Here is a 15,328-nt window from a genome sequence, read left to right as displayed (position 1 = left end):
TAGGCCCCATTATATTATTGAATTTGATGATATACTAATATAGCAATAATATTATATGCCGGACAGCTCAATGTCAGAAATCAGGATTAGTCAAGGCCATGACTCATTGACAAGTCCAAATATTCTTTTTCTTAAAAAAGAAAAAATTAAATAATCTCAAAACTCTAGATTAGTATGGTAAACAAGATTTGGTATAATATTGCCATTTATTAATGTTGTACTTATTAATAAATTGTGTTGGAGGACAGGGACTTACAAAGCACAAGAACATATTATTAAGTCTGAAGTAGTCATTTTGTTTAAATAATGACATGAATTGCTGAAGCGAGTAGAGATTAATCTTCAATTACAATGTTGGGTCACCTGGAATTTTAAAAGTCTTGCTTTTACTTGAAGGCCTTGAACATGGACTTATTAGTGCATTCAGAAAGTGGGTAATAGGGAAATCTTGCAATCTCTCTCAAGTCTCAATAGTGTTTCAAGAAGAGAGAGAAAAAATAAATAATAAATTGTTTATAAATAGATAGGATATTCTGTTAAGCGGTAATTTGGTCCGAAAAAATATTTTAGACGGTCATTTAAACGGATATCGGTTAAAAACACCCCTTTAGAGATTTTTTTGGCCAAAAATATTTATAAAGAGGGTTTTTTGCAAGGACAATATTTGTCTGCTCACTGGTAAGTAGGTTTATTCTATTGACTAATTATGTGTTTTAGTAATAAGTGGACACATCAGTTTTAATGACAAAAAAAAAAAAAATGTAATAAAAAAAGAAAATAAAGCCTGATTGACCCACTTCAATTGAGTAGTTCTAACCCTATGTATTTTTTTTTTCTCTTTCACCGCCTTCCCAAATTCACACCGTCCTCGCTCCACTATTATTCTTTTTCTCGTCTTTCGTGAAACATCGTCAATTAATAAGCGAGCACTTTTGCAAAATCTCTTGAGCTTCATATCACTCAATAGGCAAGGGTGGGCTGTGGGGTTACTTTTCCAGCTTCTTTACTTCCTAAAGTTGAACTTCTTAACTTATTTGATCACTATTATTATGATCATATATGCTTTCTAGTACGAATTGTTTGTATATAGGCTATCTGCCGTTGAATATGTATGCTTAGAGATAAAAAATGCAATTGATATAATAGCTTTGTTGGTGGAAAAACAAGCACAGCTTTTCAAGTTTCTGCTATGACCGTGTTAGTAAAAAAATTCTGGTTGATTAAGTTCTGAAAAAAAATAAAAAATAAAAAAGCTGATTGATTTGTTTATTTACTAGGAAAAAATATTGTATATATCACATTAGATGTTATAAATAACATAAATTATATAATCCAATCGAGGTACATCTACAAACCCATTGAAGATGCAATAGGAAGAGAATTAACAATAACAGGCATATTGATTGATGATGACATGTGAGAAAAAGAACAATGGAGAAACTGGGATGGATGAAAGAGAGGAAAAAAAAAAATGGTTTGAGTACAAGTTGTCAGTTACTCAATTGAAACGGGTCGATCCAAGTTTATACTCTTTTTTCAATTACTTTTTTTATTTCTTCATTAAAATTGATATGTTGAAATACATAATCGGTCAGTAGAATAAACATACTCACCAATAATATGTTAAACAAAATGACTGCCCCAGACTTAATAATACGAGGCAAGTATTGTCCTCTATTATAAGTTATTCCTCTATTATCAAGAACATATCATTAACTCTGAGGCAGTCATTTTTTCTTTTTATATAACTTATTCCTCTATTATCATTTTTACTGAAAATTCTTCTTTCTATAAAATACTTTTCTTCAAGAACTCTTTTGCAATGAATGATTTTTTTTTTTCTTCTTTTTCTGTTGTCTTCAATTAATATTTTATATTGTTAATTTAAAAATAATTAAAATTATACCCCAAGGAAAAAAAAATGGAGAAGATATTTGGAAGGCGAATTCTATGAATATAGGTTTTGACATAATACTCATCTCTCTCTATTTTTCTTTTTCTTTTTTCATAAAATCCCTATTTTGAAAATTTTATTGTCAAAACAGTTGGGGCTTTTTTCATCAACAAGAAAAAATTCAAGATTTAAATACATTCCAAATTAATTCTTAAAAAAATTGAAAGTAAACCCAAAACACACAATAGCTTTTTTCATCAACAAGAAAAAATTCAAGATTTAAATACATTCCAAATTAATTCTTAAAAAAATTGAAATTAAACTCAAAACACACAATACAAAAAGAAAAATAAAAGAAGAAGTTACCATCACCATTAGCATGATAGTGTTGAATGGCACATGGAGTTTTGATAGTTTTTACATGCTTTCTGTGCTAATATTTCATTGTCTCATACAAAGATCAATATTAAATCCTAAATGGAAGAAAACAAATAATAAATACAAAATAAAGATTTAATTGCGAGATGCTGTAAATGACTCAAAACGTTAAATTGAGAATAAAGTGTAAGAGAAAAATATATTTCTATAACTGATCAAAAGGACAATTGTGGTATTTGAAAAAATATAATTATTTATTTATAAAATTAGAGATAGAAGTGTCATATTCTTTAAGAATGGAGTACAATTGTGAGGTGCAAATATCGCTTAGCATAAATAAAAATAAACACAGCCACATATATGTGTGTGTAATGTGTGTGATGGTGAAAGGGGCAACTTAAACGTGTTGTGTAGGGTTTTCAAAATGGACTAAACCAAAATATCTCCCTCTGATTCTCGTGGCATAGAGTAACATTGGATACCATCTCACAGAGACAGGCCCATGTGGTGACAGTCCCAAATATTGGAATTGTTTCAAGCCTCCAACTTGTGCTCTTCTTATCTATATCAATTGTAAATCTAATCTAATAAAATCAAAGCCTTCATGAACTCCGCGAATGTTTTGTGTGTGTCTATATATGTATATATATATATAATTGACCAATTAATCAAATTTATACCCCCAAATTTTGGACCACGGTCTCAAAGGCTTGTATGGCTTGATCAATCAAATGCTAGTATGCTGCTACTCGTATTGATACATGGAATTTGATTCTTCATCACATGTTAAAGAATGGGCACCATCATCCACGGCTACTTCATTTGTTTTTAATAATTTATAGGGTACTAATACTATATATATATTGATGGATAGGTACCTTGAAAATGTAACACTATAACGCGTTTTATGGAGTTTTTTCTTTAATCTTATAAACTAATCTAGCTTGTGAGTTATATATATATAGGGCACAAAGATAGTAATAAAGAAAGGTATGGGTATTTACGTGCATTGGGAAGAGATGGGAGAATCCATGCAAACGGATGGGTGCAAGTGATGTCCTATGTGGTCGGACACAATAAAACTCATTCTATTCCCTATTCCCCCTTCTTCCCTTGATGTTAGGGTTTTAATTGATACATATACATATACATATACATACATACATACATACATATATATATATATATATATATATATATATATATATAGAAGAGCACTGCTTAGGAAACAGAATAGTGGGGTATGGGAGGCAAAAAAGAATAGGTCATTTGGTAGGAAGATCCGAGGGCATGGAGCCAAAAGCAGTTGAATTCTGTATATATTCTTTTTTGTGTACATATAATTGTTCTTATTTTATTGCTTAAAATTATATGAGGCCATGAGAGGTAGGAGTAAGGAGTAGGACCACCAAAGTCAGCTCAGATTAAGACGTACCCTTCACACGCACGCAAAAATTATTATATGATTTAAGATTACATGATATTTATCAATTAAGTAATTAAAAATTCAAATAAAGTTGACATATTTATTTTCATATCAAGTTATGATTGACATATCAAGCCACAGGCACAGATTCAGTTCAGGTCCAATATTGACTCCACATAACTCTCTGTGTATTGGTTAAATTTTTAATAGATGAATGGGGAGGGTTTGGAATTTAAAATGAATGAAGTAGATTATTCTACCATGGATATTGGTAAGGTAAATCATGAAAAGGGTTTTGATCACGACTATATTTACTTATAGAACAATTAATGAATTTCAAACACACGTAGTTACTTTGGTCATTTCACAACAATAATGCATTCCATTTATTATTTGAATATCGAGAGTGTTAGCTTGAGAGTAGCTTTCATAACCGACCATCATCACAGTATCAGCAAGAAAATATATCAGAAATGACCTGCAAGAAAATATATCAGAAATGACCTGCTTATAATATATGTTATATAACATATGGTATTTTAACAATTTATGAATCACAAAGTACATGCTTAAAGTCCTAACAAACAAAAATGTACAAGCTTAAAGTGAGAGATTATAATATTTGACAGGCACATGGTATATGAAGTATTTAATTGATCAACCACTTACATATATATATATATATATAGAGGAACGCTTTTTTTATTTCAAGAATTAGGGACTCACGTGGCGATAATAGACTAGCAGTATCTTGATTTTATTTTTCAAGTTGGTTCAGTGTATGTTTTGGAATAAATTTAGGGAATAAATTAAACCTTACCTCTCTGCATTGATACTCCTAAAAATTAAGAATTTCAAAATGGGGTTCTTTACTCTATGTGTGTGTGTGTGACTCTTTTTGTCATAATTAACTGTGAAAGTTTGATGTCACATGATAACATCCAACACAGACATTCCAAGTTCCAACTAATTTTAGCATGAAATTATACGGATTATGTTTGAAACCAAAAGCGCAAATCTAAAATTAAACCAAACTCAAATACATCTTCACTATATATATTTGTTCCCATCTTAATTAGAAAAACCTAATTACTACTAAATTTAATGTCAGCAAATTAATGTTTGTATTAATTTATTAAATTAAGATTAAATGGGTTGCATAATACAGTAATTAAATCTAGAATGTTTTCATGCATAAAGTTATAAAAGGATTTTCTTTATCCTCTCTGATCACTTAAAATTGAAACATGATAGATTTTTGTAATGAGTACAAAAAGCAGTACTAGTCATATAATCTACAAAACAAGTTTCACTTTGGTTTTGGTGTTTTTGCTTTTGTGAATAGTAAAAAAAAAAGTGTGTGATAAAAAAATGTTATGTTTTATACCGCGTCGAAATGTTTTTCTAAATAATAGCTAAAAATTGAAACACCAATTTAATGTTTTTACGTATTTTCGCATTATAAAAATAGAATTGTAGCAATGAACAGTAACAAAAAAATGAAAAACTATTATATGACCTTTTTAAACTAGTTATTATATTAATTTCTTTACTTAGCAACATTTCTTTACTAAACATGTTTTTATTTTTTTACTACCAAATTTTTTTTGTAACAAATACACGTTACCAAATACGCTTTCAATTACTATATATTCAAAACACCATACAACAAAACACTTAATTTATTTCAGGTTAAAAAAAAAAACAAAAACAAAACGTTTATCAAACAGTCCCTTACTAATTTTATTATGAGATTCATTATTCAATGATATTTGAGATAATAAATGAAAGGAGCCTGTTTATATATATATACATGCTGTAAATTCGCATATCATAAATTATATCAATATATGAGAAGAATGTTATTGCGGTAGTGTGTATGATGAAAAAACAACATAAAATAAAAAATTAAAATTAAAATTTATATCAAAATCTATGTCGCTTGCCCTTACTCAATGAAGCATTACATCAAACACTGATTGATCTATATATGTCATGAACATATTTGTGTATATGAATATATAAAATCATTGTCAAGTTCAGGAGAATAGAGAAAAAGTATATACGAGAGCAGAGCCACATGCACACACATACTTTTTGGGATGGTGCAGAATGACAGTCCAAATGAGCGGGTCCCACAAGCGTGAGACAGGTGAGTATCACGGACGGAGTTTGTATAAACAAGTACTAGTAGCTCATCGGAAAAAGTTCTCTCTCTCTCTCTCTCTCTCTTCCCATGGCCTCCTGCTAGCCACTGCCCTCCTCTGCATGCTAAAATTGGGTCCAAATTTATTTTTATTTGATTTTACAGTAATGTATGTTGTAATCATTTAATACCTGATGAAGGTCAATAAAGGTAAGTAACTTTTTTGGGCCTTTTTAGTTTCAATAACCCCTCATCACAAAGTCAGTAGTCTCTAGCACTTCCATCATTTACCTTTTTACGTCCTATACACTTTCTAGTAGGATACTTCTTTTTTTAACTATATATATTACTACAATATATATTATATCCTAAAAGAATCAATAATTTTTTTTATTGAAGTATATAATTACAAAGAAATTAAGGTTCGTTTATACTTGGATAAATTAGACCGAATATTTTTAAGCACCTGTATGCTATATTGTTAGATTAGTTGCAACTTGCAAGTGGACCACATTATTCATGAAAATTTTAATTCAATTGACGTGCTTTTTGCATCTAATGGTACACAATTTTCACATGTACGATTTGAAACTCATACAACACAGTATGACACTTAATTCACTTGTCAATTTCTTACCTAAAATTTCAAAATTGAATAATAATAAGTGCAACGTATATAAAAAAAAAAAAAAAAAAAAAAAAAAAAAAAATTGATACCATCTAATATTAAAAATATTTCATGATAAACAATGAAAATTTATTTATTTTTTTCTTGGTAAGTATGAAAATTGAAATTCAATGACGAAAAGACCTCAATATTTGGAGAAATTGATGGATGATTTGCTCCAAGTACTGACAATGTTGTGCTCCACCAATAGAAAATAAATGTAGCCCGGAAAATCTTAATTAATTTAGGACTACTCCTTCCATTTATAGGATTAATGTAGTTAGATAAAAGGGTAAACATACATAATAGATTTTTTTTTATTTTTTTATATCGTTTTCATTTGAACAGTGAAACATTTTCTGAGCATAAATCTCATGCATGATAGTATTGAGTGTATCTCTCTCTCTCTCACACACACACAAATATAATATATATATATATATATATATATATATATATATATTTTAACACGTATATATATATATATATATTTGGTTAAAAGTTAAGCTGTATACTCCGTATATAATATAGTATTTTTCTTTGGCAATTCATTTGTTTTTAATTATCCTTGGCCTTGATAGAAGTTTGAGCTCGAAAACTACACATGACACACAACTCTACACATTCTGGTTACAAGCAGCATACTGCCAATGCATAGTACAATTCTGCACAGTTTTAGAGAGAGAGAGAGAGAGAGAGTTTTAGAGAGAGGGAGAGAGTTTTAGAGAGGGGGTGGCCCAGCTAAATCTATGGCTGACCGACTTTGAAAATAAGGGTGAGGATAAAGGAGAGTGGACGGACGTGGAAGAGTAAACTTGTAAGAGAGAGAGAGTGAGTGAGAGAGAGTGGTTAGAAAAAGAGATGAAATATTCTCTTTAGTTTTCATGGTTTTTGGTGTTTTCCTTTGAAACCAAACAAGCTAAACCAGATCTCTGTAAGAAGAGTCCGAATCTTAAGACTATTCTTTTGTTTTTCCGGGATTTATGTTTCAAATATGTTTGGGGTTTTCTTGTTCCTTTTGGCATAATCCCATGCTTGAGATCTGAATAATACCAAGATTTTTCTGTTTGTGTTCGGAGAACTCTCTCGCTTCTTTTCCTCTTCTTTGTACTATACTGTTGTTTTCTAAGTAAAATCTTCATCTACAACCAAGTACTTTCTGATTTGATCATAGGCAAATGATGTCTGGTGACATGTTTTCAATTCCATCTTCCATCAAAGGCTTTCCTCATCATGAACCTGATCCTCCAAACCCTAACCCTAAACCCACCACAAATTCAGCTCTCAAAAAGAAGAGAAACCAGCCAGGAACACCAGGCAAGAAATCTTTAATTTATCTTCCAACTCCATAGCTATAAATATGTATCTATCTATATATATATATATATATATATATGTTTATGTACACACACGCACACACACATATATATAGTTCCTTAATTATTTTGAATTTAATTCATTTATTTATTTTTGTTATATGGTGTAACAGATCCAGATGCAGAGGTGATTGCTCTGTCACCGAAAACTCTAATGGCGACGAACCGATTTATCTGTGAAATCTGCAACAAAGGATTCCAAAGAGACCAGAACTTGCAGCTTCACAGACGAGGTCACAACCTTCCGTGGAAGCTGAAGCAAAGGACTAACAAGGAGGTGAAGAAGAAGGTGTACATATGCCCGGAGAAGACGTGCGTTCACCACGACCCTTCTCGGGCTCTCGGTGACCTCACCGGAATCAAGAAGCATTTTAGCAGAAAGCATGGCGAGAAGAAGTGGAAGTGTGAGAAGTGCTCCAAGAAATACGCAGTTCAATCTGACTGGAAAGCTCATTCCAAGACTTGTGGGACTAGAGAGTACAAATGTGACTGTGGCACTCTATTTTCCAGGTATCATTTAATTCTGCTATATAGGAATTTATGTTCTTATAAATGCTCACGTAGAATTAAGCTTTCATGGTTTTTTTTTTTTTTTTTTTCCTTTGGTTAATTTGAGTAATTAATGCATGCAAATGAATAGGTAATAATTGCTCCTATATAGGTATATATCTATATATATTGGTGTAATTCTGAAGTGGGGTTTTATTAATTTGTACAGAAAGGATAGTTTTATTACCCACAGAGCTTTCTGTGATGCCTTAGCTGAAGAGAGTGCTAGATTTAGTTCAGTAGCAGCAACCAATTTGAACTTCAAGAATGATGTTATGAATGAGACTATGATAAACCCTCAATCTGATTTGTCACATGGATTAACTTGCCATTCTGGAATTTCCCAATTTGGCACAAATTTTCGACCCGATTTCGGAGTTATGGCTTGTGGGAACACTCTAAGTGGTGAGCAACAGAAGCCCATATTATCATTGTGGCTTAATCAATCAAATTCTCAGCTTAACCCCATTGAAATGGCACCTAATTCGAATCCCTACGTGTCGTCGGGCTCTACCTCAACCGGTTTTCCTGATCATATGGTGCAAATGGAATCCAGCAATGTGTTTGGCTCATCCTCAATGGCCAATTTTGCCAACATTTCTAATCAGTTGTTCAACAAGAATTTCCCTCTATCAACAACATCTCCAAATCTCTCCTTATCTCCATTGCTTCAAGCACGAAAAGATGAAGCTGGATTGCTCAACAAAGGAAATATGGTAGAAACCCTATCTCCTTTGTACTCTGGCAATCAAAACATTCACAACCATCAATCCGATTCAACATCATCCATGTCGGCCACAGCACTCTTGCAGAAGGCAGCTCAGATTGGTTCAACTCGAAGCAGCCCATCACCATTTTTGGGCAACATGAGTACTCTACATGAAGTGATGAACTCTTCTTCTTCCTCCAATGCATCAAGTTTCAATGCTCGGAACAGAAGTGAATTGAACCACATTTTTCATAGACAGCCGGAGAACGTCCCAACAACAAGGGCGGGAGGACTTGTACCTTTCAGCGACTCAATAATGGGTAGTTCAAATTTGAGCTCATTAACAAGCACTACATCAAGCAATCTTGATCATCATCATCATCAAATTATGATGCAAACTAGTTTAACACAAACCGAATCCGTAGTCCCAGGAAAGTTGCATCCAGGTGGTTCGAATATTGGGGCCAAACATGGTCTAACTAGGGACTTCTTGGGCATGGGAGGTGAAGAGCTAGCAAAGTTTGCTTCAATGAATTCGGCCATGGGTTTGAGCCATTTCACCAGCAACCAGACTCCTTTGTGAACACCAATATACAAATGTGTTCGGATTTGAAGTTTATCTGTACTTCAAACCTTTGAATAGGGTTCGAGAGGTGGAATTTTACTTGTACGAAGTGTGACATACACTCATTGTCAATGTTGTGATGATTCAGTCCAGTGCAGCAAGGAGTACATTATAGGCCACTGTTTACTCTCATGCGGTGATCACTGTTTTGTGTGATGAAATTAGGGGTAAAATGGTAAATGGGAGAGGTTGATAATGAGGGTTGGAGAGAGAGAGAAAGAGTGTGTGGGGTCCAGTGGATGTTGGAGGTGGACTGAACAAGAAGTGACTGGGAATCGTGCATGTTGTTGTTTGTTTGTTTATATTTGTGTCTCTGCTCTGTGCTTGGTCTCTCTCACTCTTTCTTATCTTTACAGTGAGTGTACGTACGTAGGTAATAAGTCTAGTATTTTTCTTTTTAACCAAAGCACAGAAAACTACGAGATCGATCCGTTGACCGTCCGTCAAAATAATCCGGCGATCTTGTCAACGTTGGTGGGTTACTTTATTTATAATTTGATTACTAGTTACTGCTTAGTCGTTGTAGGCCGTTGATTAGGTCTATAAAGTGTTTGATACTATTATACTAGCAAGAATCTAGGTAGCACTGTTGCACACTGTTTATGACATATGTGTTATAATCATGTATTTTTTCTTAATAAAGGAAGAAAATGATAAGAAAAGAGGTCAAATTAAGGAACAAGGTTGAAAAATAAAGAGTTAGTATGGGACGGAGAAAATACATTTTTTTATTTATTTATTTTATATCATCAATTATTAATTTTTATTGTTGAACTAAACAAAGACTTTTTTTATACACAATCTAGAAATTTAATCTTCCTTCCCAAAAAATAAATTTTTTTCAAATTTGAACATATTTTTACAGGTTCTGTTCTTCGCAATTCGATAAAAAAATTCATGAAATTCTCTTCCACCCAAACTTGCACGGTTGGTCGACCTGCCTCCTCGTCCCATCCATCCTAATAATGTAAGGATTAGGGATTGCAATTTGTCCCGCGGGATGGAATGGAAATGTTCCCTGTTTATGTGGTTTAAAATGATTACGGGGACAAGAGAGGATATACCGTTACAAAATCAGTCCCATTGACATACTTATTAAAGATTGAATCTGTTCTGATACGATCTATAAAAAATTGAGTATCCCGCAATTCAATCCAAAAAAGAACAAGAATCCATGCGCAAGGAATGTAATGAAGTACATGGTGTACTGGGTTGGGTTTGCCTCATAATCATCTCATCTTTATTGGTATACAATTCTCATTATTTTTAAATTTTAGGTAACATAAAAAATAGTAGATTAATAGTACAAATTAAACAAAAAAATTTAAAATTACCAATTTTCTACTTAAGTTCATTCTCAACATAATTCTATGTGGGTTTCAATGAACAAAAATATTAAATATCATTTAATCCAATTCTAAGTTTCGCCGTGAATTTGTTAACTAGTCATTGACCTTTTTTTCCCGTAAATTTAGCCATTGACTTTTAATTTCGAAGTTACTTCACCTTTTTCAGATAAAAGAGGATGAACCACTGTCTTGGAATTGAGGGGATTATTATTATTAATTTTTTTTATGTTTCAATAAAGATGTTCGGAAACTGTATGGAATGTGTTTCTAATTACTACTTTTCCACATCGATCATAGTAAATCCTTATAAGAAACATATATATAATTTATATATATATATATATATATATATATATATATAAGAACCCTCTACTTGTAGGGCACAGTGTACCAGACAGGTTTAACTTTATAGGACTTGGGTGCCCTATCTTTAGGGAAGATTAAATGGAATGGAATTCTCCGAAAGTGAAACCTAAAATGGTTCAAATAGTGTTGTAATAGGATTCAAGGAGTAGTCCTAAAATGCACAAACATAGAGATACCACCAATAACACAGCGCTTAAAAGGCTTTTTGATGAGAGAGGCATCTTTTTTTGGGTACTTGGTACGACCACCAAGCTTTTTGAGACTTGGATCAGAGTCTAGATATCAGACAGGCCCACTACCCTACAATAATATATCATAATAATTATTATTATTAATAATTTAATTCCAACCAAACCTAGTTTAATGATTTTAGCTTTGATTACCATTCCTTGACTTCGGGTTTTCAATGCTAATTAGTTGCACCAAGGACTTTAGAATATTGCTTGGTCTTGTTTTTTCTTTTCTTTTTTTTTTAAGCAAAAAAAAGGGACCGTTTCATTTGTATGTATGGGATAAAAGTAAGAATTATGATGGTGATAAGGAATCAGAGTCCTGATCGCGTTTGAGTAAATTAAAAAAACATTGCATTTTAATAAATTATCATTAACTTGGGTTTTTCTGATCATTTTCTGGATAGTCTGGTTTCAAAGTTGATAATTTTTAGACTAATTTTTAATTTCCATATATACTAATAAAAGTGGGCTTGCTTTTAGCTTTCAATGTTTTGAGATGATGTGCCCAGCCCTTTCCATTTTCTATAATCTTCTTTTTGACTTCATCAGATTCTTCATACTCCACTCAGAGATCAGGATTTGACTTATACTTTTGGCTGCAAGATTGGAAATATCCTGATTAAAATATTAATAAAAACTACTTTTTACTTGACCTTTTTACTAAAATAGAGCAATTAATTCACACATTAAGTGATCTTTTTATTAAAAAATTGGAATACTAAAAAAAACTTTCGCATAAAATAAATAACCTCAAGTCCACGTTAAACTAGAATTCCCAACCTTAAGAATAGGCAAGATTATCTATATATTTTCAAGTTGCTTTTTCATTCTAATAAAATAATCTCAAATTTTGAGGACCTATATAATAATAATAATAATAATAATGAATTTTACAAATTATAAAGTATAAGTGTTTAGTTTATCTAATTGAAATAATTTTTCAATTACAATATGGTAATATTTTTATATATGATTTCACAAATAAATGCATAGTTGCAGATTTCGGACGGCCCTAAAATTGTTTTCAAGTGCGACAGATTGTTGGGCCAAGGCGTTATTTTTATATTTATTTTCTTTTTCTTGAATTTGAATTAATTTGTGATGCACTGCTTTTGACTGTTCAAATTTGAGCTAATTTTGCTCAGAACCTTGGAAAATGAATCGAAAACATCTTTTACTCCTCTCAGATATGACTTAAATCTTGAACTCTCAATGGGCTAAGAGCCTAAGATAACGGTATGGCTTTGAAAGTTTGGGTCTATCCACCTTATTTTCTGTTTGGGCTACACTAATATTATGGCCCACTAGTCCGCTCTCAAGACATATCAAAACTCTCACTTTCCTTCCGAAATAAAAGAGGTTATATCATTAGAGATAACATTAGTTTTATGCAATGTTGGGCAGGAAAGAAGGAGGGTGGAAGGAAAATAAGAGAGAAGAAACAAAGTTCCTTTGTTCGGTATGGAAGAGACACATAGGGAAAGGAAAATATTCCTCCTCCATATTCATCTGTCAAAATTTGGGCGGAAGATATGAGAGAAAACAAGTGAAGCTATTATAAAAAAGTTAAATTACAAAATTATGCTTCACAAATATTAATAAACTATACAATCGCAAACCCTATCAATAAGAACTCCGGCTCTGTCAACTTATCTCTCTCTCTCACGCATGTAACAAACTCTCACTTGCTATCACTCTATGCATATACATAGATCCACATATAAATATGATCAATTTATAAATGACAGTATTTATAAACTGATTTGATTCACGTGAGCTATATATATATATATATATATATATATATATATATATATATATATATATATATGAGTCGGAGAGGATTGGATCAATTACTTCAATTGGACCGGTAAGAACGTTTCCAAGGAATGAATCAAAGTAGTTGCCAACGTATTTCGGTAAGGACGTTTCAATTGGAGCATTACATTTTTGATTCAATTCTTCTCTTTTTAAAGTGGCTGTCAAGGAATGAATCAAAAACCTACTCCCTCTCTTTCATAATAGATGTCTCTTTTGGGAAGTAGAACTTTTTAAGAGGATATGTAATTATTGCATTGTCACCTTTGAAAATTACAAAGTTATCCTTTCAAATTTAAATATATATATATAATCAAGTTTGAAATTTTTTAAAATTTTAAGAGTATTTTATGGAAAGATATGAAATATGTTGTTTAAATTTGGTAAATGAACAAATATTTTGAAACACTCCAAAAAGAAAGATGAACAATTATTATGAGGCGGAGGGAGTAATTTATAAGGACGTTCCCAAACAATTGTAGCTTTTACACAAGCTATTTCTCCTACACTTGAAGACAAATATAGTATAGAATCATCTTAACCTTATCCTTTGAAGACAAATATAGTATAGAATCATCTTAACCTTATCCTTTGCTCTGGATTCCTTCCCCCCTTCTTAATTTACAAGAATCGTTTTAATAGAGCATAGAATTATTAAAACTTACAATAATCATTTCAATTTATCTTTTTCTTAATAATTTGTAATTGACATTCTATGATTTGTATTCATTAACGAATACTGTTCTTTTTTTTTTTTTTTTCAACGCAAGTGGCCTATATATATATATTTATGATGAAATATGTTTCTAACAACAAATTAGAGCAAATTAATCGTACTTATAACATAATAAATGGTTAAATGAGAAGTAAAAATAGGGATTGGTATAATGATAAAAATAATTTGAAGTTATGTCTTCTCTCCTCTCGTAACGAATAAAATAGGTTGTCATCTTCTTCTTTTTTCTTTCATCCAATCGGACAAAATCTATTACCTATATCTCATCCTTTCCGTCTTTTCTTCCATCCAATTTTTTCCCTTCCATCAAACGGAGCATTAAGATCATTAAATTAACCTAATATTTTCAAACTTATTTTCAATATTGTTCAATAAATATGTGTATTTTTGAATTTTATTATTTTGCATTTTGTCACACTTGCTTCTTATCCATCCCACATTTTTGAATTTTGACATCTTACAAATATGTTATTTTCTACTCACCCAAGCTACATTCTTTAGTAATATTCATTTGCCGATTGACATTACTCTTAACTTCTTAATAAAATCAAAATATTAATTTTTTCAGTGTTTATTTACTATGTTGTTTACTAAATTGTCATTATAGTTTATTTTATTTAATTTCATGTAATCACTAGACCATTAATTAAAATTATACAAACAGTGGTACAAGTCCGGGCGTGCTGATTCGTTTACTAGACAAAATAAAAATAATTATTTTCTTGAAAAATTATTAGAGGATTCTGAGGATATTTATTAAATTTTATATTTACATTTCTTTGAAGTATCCTCTATTAAAACTCTTATAAATTTAATTTTTCAATTGGAGAATTTTAATTGAACTTTTGAATCACATCACCCTCTAATAATTTATTTCCACGTGGCAATGCAAGGAATGAGCGAAAACAATGAAAAGAAATTCAGTTTCCACGTGGCAATGCTCCATAGGATTTGCTGCGGGAAACCTAGAGTCATATCAACACGTGTAGCACAATGATAGGTTTTTGTAACGTGGAATGACATGTGCATCCTTATACCCTCTTCCTTGAACGGAAA

The 15,328-nt window shown here is 31.4% G+C and overlaps 1 protein-coding gene across 1 annotated transcript; it reads left to right on the top strand.

Annotated features, from left to right (window-relative positions):
- Window positions 1-7,296: 7,296 nt before the first annotated feature.
- Window positions 7,297-10,286, top strand: LOC132293428 (zinc finger protein BALDIBIS). Its single transcript, XM_059790912.1, has 3 exons — window positions 7,297-7,828; window positions 8,001-8,397; window positions 8,606-10,286. Exons 1-3 carry the CDS (start codon window positions 7,690-7,692, stop codon window positions 9,726-9,728), a joined length of 1,659 nt encoding a protein of 552 aa, XP_059646895.1. The 5' UTR covers window positions 7,297-7,689; the 3' UTR covers window positions 9,729-10,286.
- Window positions 10,287-15,328: the final 5,042 nt, after the last annotated feature.

This window comes from Cornus florida, unplaced genomic scaffold (assembly GCF_030987335.1).
Source record: "Cornus florida cultivar Cherokee Brave unplaced genomic scaffold, ASM3098733v1 CherokeeBrave_3.0.0_Hap2_Chr02, whole genome shotgun sequence".
Lineage (NCBI taxonomy): Eukaryota > Viridiplantae > Streptophyta > Magnoliopsida > Cornales > Cornaceae > Cornus > Cornus florida.
The sequence above is the reverse complement of the archived record's forward strand: the minus strand, read 5'-3'. Positions and strand labels throughout refer to the sequence as shown.